The sequence below is a fragment of the Sardina pilchardus genome, chromosome 9 (genome assembly GCF_963854185.1).
Source record: "Sardina pilchardus chromosome 9, fSarPil1.1, whole genome shotgun sequence".
In the NCBI taxonomy this organism is placed as follows: Eukaryota; Metazoa; Chordata; class Actinopteri; order Clupeiformes; family Clupeidae; genus Sardina; species Sardina pilchardus.
This window is the reverse complement of record NC_085002.1, coordinates 29,465,072-29,478,044: the sequence shown is the minus strand read 5'-3', so window position 1 is coordinate 29,478,044 and position 12,973 is coordinate 29,465,072. Positions and strand designations below refer to the sequence as shown.

At 46.7% G+C, this 12,973-nt stretch overlaps 1 protein-coding gene across 1 annotated transcript in view; it reads right to left on the bottom strand.

Moving 5' to 3' along the window:
• ptprt (protein tyrosine phosphatase receptor type T) overlaps window positions 1-12,748 on the bottom strand; it is a 178,959-nt gene extending 166,211 nt beyond the window's left edge. Inside the window, exon 1 of the mRNA XM_062545106.1 lies at window positions 12,672-12,748. Coding sequence (XP_062401090.1) covers window positions 12,672-12,693 — 22 coding nt within the window. The 5' untranslated portion in view covers window positions 12,694-12,748. The remainder of the gene's footprint in view (window positions 1-12,671) is intronic.
• Between the last annotated feature and the right edge of the window lie 225 nt (window positions 12,749-12,973).

The following is a 12,973-nucleotide window of genomic DNA, read 5'->3' as shown; positions in this document are numbered from 1 at the left end:
CACACACACACACACACACACACACACACAGACACACACACACACAAACACACACACTGCTGCAGCGTCTTGTTCAGACACGTAGAGCCTCTTGCTCTCAGTAGCGGAGGCTGAGAAGCCTAAACGTTCTAAAGTGTGATGACACTTGACTAAAGTCACCACACAAGTGCAACAAGTTGTTTGTGTATGACAGTGGAAACACAAGACATTAAATGTGTATACGGCCTATCGGTTCCTCATAGCCTGTATGATGCCATCTCTAGTGGCCTGTGTAGTCCTCAGCATCACAGAACTGAGACAGATCTTTACACATGCTGTGTAATTTGAGTAAACAAAGTTATTATTGTTTTGTTTGCAATCACTTATCACTTGGCAATTTGGCCATTACATTGCCATTATGGCAATTTGGCTTATAACAGTGTCTGCCTCAGGGCAGTTTTGGTCATTTTGGTCATTTTTTGAGCCACATACTGTACAATTACCATTAACATGCACCCTACTATAATCATTTGCCCAAATTTCCTCAATCCCCTCTATCTTGAAAAAAAATATGCAATTGTAATATCTATGGAATAATAATTATGGAATAAATTACTTATGTAGGCCTATGTTGGTCTACCGATCAGCATCAGCATCAGCCATAGAAAACCCCACATGGGTCGGCCTTTAATATCTCTCTTAATAGTTCAGTCCAGGCATGAGGGGTGAGTTCGCCTGAAGAAGATGCAGGGCAGGTCGGAACGACGCTGTTTTGAATGAGAACATTTGGGAGCTCCTCCGGTGTGAGGGCATTCTCTCTCATGTTTTTGTATACCATACTCTGCCCTCCTCCTGGCCTAAAGAGAGGTGGGAGATGGGGTGTGCACGCAACCACTCTACCAAACTTGAGTCCAGGGAGGCACATCTCCATGAGAAAAGCCCTTTGGCAAATCTACATCAAATGGACTCCTCCTCCTCAGCTGTGTTTATCTCATTATCTTTAAGAGAGGTGTGGGAAGCATCAACACCGCAGCCCATCAGTCTAGGTGTGTACAGACATTTGCACAAAAGTGTGCTCTGAAGTCTCGCTCTCTCTCTTTCTCTCTCTCTCAAAATGGATCTGGTCTGTCTTTAATCTATACCTGTAGGGTAGAATATGCTACAGTAATGACACACCACAGTAATCTCACGCAGGAAATGCACAGTCATGCTTCACAACAAGATGATAATCATATTAACATTTTGTATTTGATTTATAAATCTTTCAGGCTTGTCAAATTCCAAACCCACGACTTCTGTGTTTATTAATGCACATAATATTCTTGTAAATAAGATAACGGATGGGCCATATATACTCATGAAAATAATTAATAAAAAAAGGCACAATAATCTGTTACTGGCACATTCCGCCATTGTTTGGCAGTCAGTTTGGTAGACAAACGTGCTTATGCTGGCATCGTAAAAATGGGAGCTCAAGTCAGGAGATAGAGAGAGTATGAGAGGAGTGTAGCGAACACTAACTCCTACCGGCCATATATCATCTGTCTCCGTAAAGTGAATGGAATACTGTAATAAAGCTTAATATCATCCGTTCACTTCAAATTTATGTTGCTGTGAATTAAACATTAGACTCCAAACTGATATAACTCACGCGAGACAGATGCTATTTTGTTCCCATATTGACTGACTTTTTATGACGCCGGTATTTTTTTTTTCACCCTCCGGGCAACACAATAAAATTAGAATAAAAAAAGAGAAGTGTGTAATTGGCTTTTTAATGGGTTTGCATATCCACGCGTTTCGAGGAAAGTCTCTGAGCAGCTCGTTCACTCTTAAAGTCACGGAGCAGTGGCACTCGAGTAACAAATAAAGGCCAGGTATTAAGGGCTGCATTAGACCTGGAGATCATTCCGGAAGCAACGCATGAGCTCACATCGAAATAGTCTTGTCCGGGAAATTCACACGGAGCGGCGGTGAGATGCCTCCACAGACTTGCCCCTTTTAGCACTTCTCTGGGAGACTGGACGGTAGTGGAGAGGAAGGGGGCGTCCATATCTCCCCACCCCAGTCTCGCTAGTCAGATGTGGAGAAAAAAGGGGGCTGAATCCACCAGTAGTAGCACTCGTCCAGAAAACAAGGGCCTCTAGATGGTGTCTTGGGAAATACTGCTATTTCTTCCATTTTTTTTTTCCGCTGAGCCAGACCTCCCTTTTTGGTGCCAGTTGGGGTGGAAAACTGACCCCCATGCTGAATTTTAGTGGAGGCAGAGGAGTGCTCAGGAGTTTTTTTATGCTTTTGACGGAGCACTAACAAGCTGACAGAGGCCACCAGTGCAATGCAACTCCTATCAAATCTCTCTGCCACAGATCCCAGACACAGACTCTCACTGCTCTCGCCTGTGCTCCCTAAACCGTGACTAATACGGAGCAATTGATTTGCCATTTTGTTTTGGCAATGTTGTGGCTGTGTTTTGCATTTTGTAAGTCTGTATGCTTTATTTAAAAACAAACTGAAAGCACTTAGCTTAGGGACTCTACATATCCTGCATTTCTTATATTGACGTCCTTTCAAAAGAGGAACAGAACTAGAAGCGATGGGCTCGGAAAATCAATTCACGACTACACTCTCTTCTTTTCAAACTGAACCACTACTTATAGAGGGCATGACGCGAATGACAGCCAGCTACACTTATGAGGGATCGACCTAATTGTTTTTACGTCACTAATTGAACCGTTTGAGCAGAGCACGATTGTCCCTTGAGAACAAGGCTGTCTGATTCTTTGAATAGAAAAGCAACATACTAGTGAAATCAAGTTTATTCATCTGAGACAACCTAGACTAAAAAAAATGCCGTTGACCTTCTCTGGCTACAATTGAAGAAGCCCTTCGAGAGCCGGCAGGATGCATAATTGTTCCCAAAGGTACAGTATAGCCGCGAAGAGAAATTCTCCGAATTTCCTCCGTAACTTAGGAGAAGAAAGGTCACTGCGTTTCAGACGGATTGTTTGGGCGAGTGCAAGGTCCAGAGAAGGATTCCAGTCACTGAGAGGTTTGTGTGGTGTGTGTGTGTGTGTGTGTGTGTGTGTGTGTGTGTGTGTGTGTGTGTGTGTGTGTGTGTGTGTGTGTGTGTGTGTGTGAGTGAGTGTGATGGAGGGGGCGAGACTCGGCATTGGGGGGCTGCTCATTGTTCCCCCAGGCTTATGAGGTAAAAACGCATGCAGCAGAGCTCAAGTAACAAAGGCCGTGGATGGCTCAAATTACAAGCCGGACAAAAGGAGCGTTCAGGCGGAATGGCAACGTTATTTCTGCCGATAAGCAGCATTTTCCTGCTACTTCAATGCGAGGAAGACAATCAGACAAAAGTGAAAGGGCTCCCATTTAGACGCAGGCAATACATGAAATGGCAACAGAAGGCGGTGGGCGCGGGTTTGCCTCCTTTCTAAGATGTCTCCTTGACATCTTCGAGCGCCTCTGTTGTGCCACGTCAGCTGGGCCAACAAGGGAAGAGGCACCGGTGCCAAAACAACAATAAAAGAAGAACTCTTGAGATGCTTTCACTTTCCAAACTAGCCACTTTCATCTTGAATCATAATAGAAACCCACACACACACGTACACACACTCTCTCACACGCACACTAACACACACACGCACACACACACACACACACACACATACACACACTCTCTCACACTCACACTAACACACACACGCACACACACACACACACACACACACACACACACTCACACATAAACACACACACACACACGCGCGCGCGCACACACACAGTTCAACAGAACCCCCTATCCGAGGCACTTTAATGGCCTGCCGCACAAAAACTCCACTTCTGTTAATGGCAAATAATTAAAGTTGGAGGGCACCCGGCCACACAATGGTCTCTGCATTGTCGCAGGCCGCAGGCACAGCATAGGACAGCCTGGCCTGTTCAACAGAACTGCTGTATGGGGACGCAGGAGGCCCCTCAAGCCAGTGCTCACTGCTACTCTGGGTAGGAAGGAACCTTGAACCTGGAGCCAGCTCAATTCCACTCATATCTCTGCATTCAGTGAGTCCTGCGTTGAACCCTGCGGCTTCAAGCCATGGATACAGTGCCTGTGATCTTGTAACATCTAACTGAAAACGAGAGCATTTGAACAAAATACTTGCAGCTTACGCACATTTGCAGCTCATACACGGCCACGGAAATTCTCCTAGTATTTGGCTGAAAAGAGGAGGATCATACTTCAAGCTACCATTTCACACAAGCAAGGCTAGGGACTAATATAGCACAGTCACAGCACAGTCAGTCCTGTTGTACGTACAGGGACATTGCCTTCTTCATTGTGTGTGCAAACCTCCAATGTTGAAGAAAGTATTTCACAATCACCATCTTATAATGTGTTTTCTTTCCCATATCCGAGTCTCTCCCTGGAGATGACCTGTTCATAATTACATGGGCATCCATCATTTCATGAATATGCCGAGAGCAGTATTACAAATGCTGCCTTTTGTCTGGCAGGTTTTAAAAGGAGCTTTAAACCCCACTGCAACATAAGCCTGAATTTATTTCATCACAAAAATTAATTTAGCACTAGTACACTCTAATGGGTATTGAATACTCTCCCCCACCTTTCACAAACAGGCTGCGGAAAATGAGATTCATAAACAAAGTCTGTCGAAAGCTGTCTTGCCTTTGTTTTATTTGCGCACTGTTTTATATAATAACGCTGCCTTCTGCCCCTCCAGAGCTACAGCCCATGAGTCAGTGTGAAAACAAAATGTATTCCTTTTTTTCCCCTCACCACCGCCAACCGTCTAACAAATAATATTTTGTCGGCAAATCTAAATGAATGTGGCCACTAGCTTGCGGTGAGGAATAGATGGTGGTTCTGAAGTGATGGGTGCAGATGGGCTCAGCCTGTTCACCAGGGAGATAGGGAGAATAGGTAGGAGAGAGAGAGAGAGAGTGGTAGAGGAACAGCCTTAATGGAAGCCTCTTTGTGCACCTTATCTTCGCAAGGACAACGTGTTGAATGGGATTCAGATGGAGTGGTCCAATCATTTTGGTACCCTTTTGTGAGACTTCATTTAGGAATCATGAGTTTGATTGTGATTAGATAAATGTGAAATCAAATGATGTCACCCCATTATAAAAGAACACTGTATAACAAAATTGACATTTGTCCATGTTCCTCGACAAAGCACATACAGACCACATAAGGGTCATCTGCAGCAAAACCACAGAACCAACGCATTTGTTGAGTGCACAAGCATAATGGTGGAACTTGGTGAACATATTTCATAATCTTAGTAGCTTGAGATAAACCAGATAATACTACTAATAGTATATATAATAATTATGTGTAAGCCTATGTGATATGCTCACAATTGGATACTGTATTCCGTTATGCTCTGTATGTTATAGAAATTATATTTCAGTATTCTGCAAATATTTCAATAAAGAAATTCATTAAGTACATGGGATTTTAGAAAATCCTTTTTTTTAACGATAGTATCGAATTTGGCATCGAGAATCGTGTAATTTTGCTGGTATTGGCACCGACTACTGATTTTTTGGTATCGTGACACCCCTATGGTGAACATATTTCATAATCTTAGTAGCTTGAGATAAACCAGATAATACTACTAATAGTATAACACTTGGTTTATAAAAAAGTGAATATCCAACCCCATTTAAAGAATCATTCCGCTGGTTTAAATGGGCAGTATCTCTTAACATAATGCATTACTATAGTTTGAGTATTGTACAATCATGCTGAATGACGTTATCTCACTTTCCCTTCGGTGCACACAGTAAGTGCAAAATGACACATGCCTGAGTGTTCTTGACCATACTATACAACACGTCATTTCCAACAAAGGCTCCATTACATCTCTATGGGATTTATGCCGCCATTACATGTGTGCTCCTGGGGTAGTCCGGCAATTGGCCAGTGTGGTGACTGGAACGGCGTAGATAAGGCCCCATAGGGCATGAATCTGCCCTCTCTATTCACAAGGATTCCCATAAAGGGACAGTGGCTCCAGATCTATGGGCCATTCGCATGCTTATAGGCCTGTATACTAGAATAAAAACCCATCTTTGAGAGCCGTATAGTGAACAACCTGCCTCCATAAATGAACGGAGGCACAAAAGCAAACCCCGCTGTCGCTGATAAGCATCGGCAGGCTTTTTTTCCCCCCACGCCGCCCCAGTCCTAGCACGTCCCATGGATGTAGCGGCCCCCGCTTGGTGCTCTGTTCTTATCAAGGTATCGCCTCGTAAATGACATCCTTTTTCACAATGAAAGTTATTACTTTCTCCCCGGGGGGCCGTTACCTCAAAGAGCAATGGGTTTTAAATGTTTTCTTAGTCTAACAATGACACTGACTTATGAGCCCCCTCCACACCACCCCCCCCCCCCCCCTCCTCAGCCGACGTCGCTCGCCCCTCAGAAGCCACGGGATGCATTTGTTGTGTGACAGAGTGGGAGAGATCACGCAGGGGGGAGAGCGGAGAGGGAAAGAACACGCGGAAATGGGCCCCGACTGGGGAGAATGCTAATGGCCCCCCGACTGGCACGCCGGCCCGCGTGATCGCTCGCTCGCAGGAAAAGCGCCAAGGTCACCCGCGTGCAACTGACACACACACACGCACACACACAAACCCTCACGGTGAGTCGCCTCTGAGTTACGGCCCCCTCCGACCTCCCCGTTATGAGAGCGCTGCTCTGAGGATCTATCAGCCGCAGCGGCGGCGGCAGTGGCAGCCCTGGACGAGGGAGGGCAGATAAGCTGGACGACGCGGCGACAAGGCGAGCTACAAAAGGGCCGGTCAGAATGGGGCCGCTACAAAAGGGCCGGTCAGAATGGGGCCGCTTGGCAGGGAGCCCTCTAGGTGTGATAATGGCGGCCTTGTTATTCCGGGGGCCATGTGGCGGGCTGCAGTGGACGACAACCGAGATGTTCAGCCAGTCATCAGGGGTGCTGGTCAGTTTATTCTTCCTTACTTATTCGATTTCCTTAGTGAATAGCTTGAATTTGGAAGCATTACTGAACGCCTGAGTCCTGCTGTGGACCAGCTTTTGACAAATGAATCTATTAACTAATCCTACAAGATTTCTTTTGTTGTAGCATGGAATAGCCATGAAAGAAATGACGCTACACAGTCCATGCTAGCCTCTCCCCACCACCACACTACAGAGCATTAGCCATAGCACTGGTGCCACCCATTCATCTGTTTAGGAGAGGTTCTTCACTGAATCTAATCAGTGCTACTCACCGAGCAGTGTGACACCAAACTTCATCACAAGGGCATTACCCAACTCAAAACTAATACACTCTGCTTCCTTGGCACATAATCCCTGCCCAGGGGAAAGGATGAAGTCGGCTGGAGCCACATATTGGCTGCCAGACTTTTGTGTTTAATTGAAGATCATTTCCTCGCATTGGAGACCGTAGAGACATTTTTAAGCCCGACTACTCACAGTGTGAGGACAGAAGGTAGTCACACCACCACACCTACATCACGAGCTGCAGACGCAATGCTCACAATTAAAAATCATCAAGCTCTTAGTGTCAAGAATGAGACAAAACAGTATTCCCGTAGAGTCAACCTGTGTCACCACCACCATATATCTGAATGGCCATTGGGATGAACATTCTAGGTCATACCCTAACTTCAGGATGCTAAAGTATAGAAAAACACTGAAAAAATACTGAACACCTCCATGATTTGATGCAAACATTATAATGTTTCAGATATGAGAAAGATGAAAAGAGACAGGAAATCTAAATTTCCAGATATGACATCTCTTCTTCTCTTCATTTATTTCTCTCTTCCTTCCTTCATTATTTTCCTTCAGTCTCTGTGCGAAAGCATCCCAAACATTGTTCCACACTGGTTAAAGCAACATGAGGCTTGGGGAGAATAGATCCAAGCGCCCCAAGACTATTCAGGTGACTGTATGCTAGCCCAGTTCCTTAGCCATGCTACCACCGCCCATGTACTGTAGCCGAGTGGGTCAATGTTTTGTTTTCGTATTTTGTAATATGGAAGTGAATTCCCCTGTGGGCTAGAGATGGTGGCTGAAAAACAGGGCTCTGTTGGGGAGGGAAATGGTTCTGCTTCAGTAATGCCCGGAACTCAGTAAACAAAACTGAAATACTATATTGTCACAGTCAGGAGCTAAATACAAAACTATTCTCCGTCTGAAATGCCAGACTATTCCCCCAATCACTTGGCCTCCATTTTATTTTCAGTCTGCTCTTTCCCAAGATTACCAACCCCTGCAATCACCTGTCTTCCAGGTCTCTCTCCACATTTTCCCTCTCTCTCTCTTTCCATCCCTCTCTATTCCTCTCTCTCTCCATCTCCATACTTCTCTGTCTCTCGCTTTCTCTCTCTTCATCCCTCTATCCCTCTCTCTCTCTCTCTCTCTCTCTCTCTCTTGGCAGCTAGAGGCCTGATTCTCTCCTTGACTGCCGCTGGTCACCTGCTGAGCACCTCTCCATCTGCTCTGCACACTGCTGCCGCCGCCGCCACCGCCACCGTGACTTTCCCTCAAACTTGAACTCGCCGTTTCGCTCCCCTTCGCCATGACACCGGGGGCGCCCCGGGAGGCTCTTTTAATACCTCGGGCATCTAAATTTAGCCCGAAAACGATATTATGATAATGTCTAGCGGTAATGTTTTAATTATATCAATCAGATTACTCAGAGGGGTCCTCGTGCCTCATTTCATTCCAGGCAGCCGAGGTCTACAGAGTAATGAAAAGAGCCGTTATATTAAAGTCTTCTGATGAACCGTCTGCCCTGTAAGTGATCTAAAACTAATCTATGGAGTTAGAGACGGAGAGCAAAGACTCACAGGCTGCTGAAAATGACAAGGCAGCAAAGTCTTATCGTTTCACTAATGGCCGTCTCAGTTCGCTTGACTGCCTTTTTTTCTAAACGTGTGTCTTTCTCCCATGTCTGGTCTCTCCCATATTCTGGATTAATTTAAGCTCACTTCAATAGCAGGCCCAGGAGTAAGGGAGCTGCAGCATAATACAGCATGTGGAGACCCAGCAGTAGAATAGGGGCTTACGGGTGACCGGAATACAATGGCATCCTTTCTGACCTTTGACCTCTGCCGAGGGGTTAAATGGGACGTGCAGGCGAAGACACACTGGGCCACTACTGGCCACACTGGGGGAATAAAGAGCCTCAGTGTCATTTAATGGGAGTCATTCACCCCCATCAGCTGCACTTTCACAAGACATACTTCTCTCATATAACGTCAGTGTTGTAGGTAAGTAAATCAATTCTTAATTTCCACCGCGCTACAGGAGCTGGTCTCTGAGGACCTCTAGAGTATTGAGACAGAGAGAGAGAGGCGGGGGGGGGGGAGACGTGGGAGTCTTTGTATTGCAGTGTGAAGGTTTTCTTGAGAGACAGGGAGAGTAAAAGAGAGGGAGATAGAAAAAAGAAAGATAGAAAGAACGAAAGAATAAAAGAAAGTAAGAGGGAACCACAGAAAGAAAGACAGAAATAGAGAGAACGAAGGAAAGAAAGAGAGAAAAAGGACATGGCTGTATTTGTGCCTAAGGCCGCCCCCCCCCACCCCCCTGTCAGTATTTTATCAATGCCGCCCTCTCCTCCCCACTCTCTACAGACACACAGAAATCAGAAACGCAATCAAGCCTGCAACCCACAAGAGCACTCAAGTCATCACCAAGAAGAAAAAATACAGACAAGCTATTTAACCCTTTTACCCTCATCAAGCACTCCAAACCACGCAAAAGGCGAGCATAAACGTAATTCCAGCGATGACAACCTATAATTCAAAAGTCCATTACGGCTCTGTTGAGTTGGTTCAGGGCGAGGGGAAAAAAGCACCCTGTTGGCGACTTGCTGAGGAGTAAACATGTGTCGCATGAAAATGATAGACTCAAGACCATATTTTTGATTGCTCCTGATTTGTTTTCAGGCATCGGCAAAGTCTGGGGCCAATAATGAGGTGAGGCTCCTGGACAAACTCTCAAGAAAATGTTCACAAAAGGGGAAAGGAGGGAATATCAGAATAAGATGTTTCTGATGAGAGACATAAGCACAAAATTTTTTTTTAGTCTATTCTGAGTTTACTTATTGTGTCTGCGTACGGCTTATGTCTTTTACCTGGGAAGTTGCTTTCTTGTAAGACGGTGCCTATGCTAGGATGTTCTTTTGTTTTCTATCTTTGTTTTCAAATGCCTCTTCGCTGACCCCTTTGGATCCGACAAGCAACGTCTAAAAATAGCACCATGAGATGTCTTCAAGGAGAGGAATCAAAGTTGTGACACATCAAGCTGAAAAACGTTCCGAAAAATCAAAGTGTTTAACCTGATAAAGTTATTTAGGTAGTATGCGTCGTTCCTAGATTTTCTCTCTTTAATCTTTGGATGGGTATGATGGGTTTTCTTGGTAGCCTGACTGTTGAAATGCCTGCTGACAGAGGAGCTGAAGAGAATATCATGCTATTATGAAGCCGTGTACACAGTGAGGAACTCACTGTACAGCACATCCACGACTGCATGGTTTGCCCCTACCATCTGCCTCTGTTCTGGGCTGACCACTGAGCCAGAGACAGAGCTGGACGGGGCGGTGACTTGACGTGACGGCATCAGGAGGAATGAGCCTCACTGACGGCTCTGACCTACGCGTCGCCGCGGAAGGCGAGGGAGAGCGACGGCCGTCCGGGGTTCATTATCGGCCTTGTACGAACGCATTAGTGTCTCCCAGTCTCCACCTGAGCCCCCCGCCACCCCACCGCACTCCACCCACGCACACACACACACACACACACACACACACACACACACACACACACACTCCATCTCGCCGCCCGCCCTGACGTCTTCCTCTTCCTCCTCCCTCTCATCTCGTCGGTCCCTTCATCACGGCCAGCAGACAGCGGCGCGAGTGGGACGTGAGCGTGTGTATTAAACGCCACACACAATCAGGGCAGCCGCGCGTCTCCCGGGACCTGACGGGGGAGAGATGGAGACGGAGACGGAGACGAGGACGGTGGCGTGCGCCCCAATTTCCCCCTGATTAGACAATCAGATCATCATGACACACATGAAGGAGGCAGATGGCGCCGCTTTCCTGTTGTTTATTTATTAATGCACTTCTTTTTTCTCTCTTTCACTCCTCTCTCTCTCTCTCTCTCTCTCTCTAGCTCTCGCTCTCTCTCTCTCTCTCTCTCTATCTTCATACACATTTTTATCTGGAGTGGCCTGTTTGCCATGCTGAAAATTAGACTTTGATGTTGTGATTTTCTGCAGTGGATTAGATTATATTTATATCTAGTGTGTGTGTGTGTGCGTGCGTGCGTGTGCGCATGAATGCATTTGTGTGTGTGCGTGTGTCATGTGAGAGTGTGTCAGTGTGTGGTGACTGCACTGATATCTTCCCTGATTTCAAATTGTCAGATACATCACAGCTCCTACTCGGCCTCTGAAATAGCTGTTAACATCCCTACATATTTGCAGTCTACGTATTTTACTATTATTATACACTGGTATACAGAAATCATTAACTCTTGAAGCAATCCAAAAGCTTTTGTGTGTGTGTGTGTTGTGTGTGTGAATGCGTGTGTGTGTGTGTGTGGTTGTGTGTGTGTGTGTGTGTGTGTGTGTGTGTGTGTGTGTGTGTGTGTGTGTGTGTGTGTGTGTGTGTGTTCTGTGAAGTTCCTAGCTGTACAGCAGAGTTGGCTGTGGATGGCTGCAGCACCTTTAAGGCAGCGTGTGAAGTGAGTCAGCTTGAGGACGAGGCAGAGTGAGTGTGACGGCGGCCTTGATTGCCATTTGTCTCTGACAGCTTCACTGCTGAGTGACTGCGGACAGATGCAATGTGCTCCACAGCAGAGCGGCCAGCACAGGAGATACGGCACAAACACAGAAAGCCAGAGAGATGGAGAGATGGAGACAGAGACAGAGAGAGAGAGAGAGAGAGAGAGAGGGGAGAGGTGGATTGACGGATACACAGGCTGAAGGAAAAGGTCTGAAAAAACAGGCTGAAAGTACAAGAGAAGGTAAAGAAGTGACAGAGAAAGAGAGGTACAGAGAGGCATTGATGTAGAGGAGAGAGAGAGAGAGAGGGATGAATGATGAGGTAAGGAGAGACATGGATGTAGAGATGAGAGGGAGGGGAAGAGAGAGAGAGAAACAGAGAGAAAGAGAGAGCGAGATGGATGGACGGATGATCAGGTAAGGAGAGAGATGGATGTAGAGACAAAAAGGAGAGGAAGAGAGAGGGAAAGAGAGAGGGATGGATGATAAGGTAAGGAGAGGCATGGATGCAGAGATGAAAGGAGAGAGAGAGGGAGGGAGAGAGAGAGAGAGAGAGAGAGAGAGAGAGAGAGAGAGACAGACCGACAGAAAGAGGGGTGCAGTGCGCTGCGGAGCGGTGCGGTGCGGTGCGAGAGGTACGTTTTTGGGAGAGGAGAGGAGAGGAGAGGAGAGGAGGGGAGAGGAGAGGAGAGGAGAGGAGAGGAGAGGAGAGGAGAGGAGAGGAGAGGAGAGCAGAGGAGAGGAGAGGATAGGAGAGGAGAGGAGAGGAGAGGAGAGGAGAGGAGAGGAGAGGAGAGGAGAGCAGAGGAGAGGAGAGGAGAGGAGAGGAGGGGAGAGGAGAGGAGAGGAGAGGAGAGGAGAGGGCTCGGCTCCGTACCCGTGGGAATGGCGGCGTCCATGCTGGGCTTCTCCCACGTGTTGACTTGCTCCCAGGCGAAGCCCGTGGTCCCCAGAGCCACGCCGTAGCCACAGCTGCTGTACTGCTCTTCAAACGTGCAGCTGCCTGCAGGACACGAGACATGGGGGCATATGTCAACATGATTAAGCCACACACTCACATCGTTATTTTATCTCTGCTAAATAATGATTTTCCACTACATTAGGCTTCGTGTTTAGCCAGGAGCCATGGATTAAAAAGAAAGAGGGAGGGGGAGGGGGAGGAGGAGGAGGAGGAGAAGG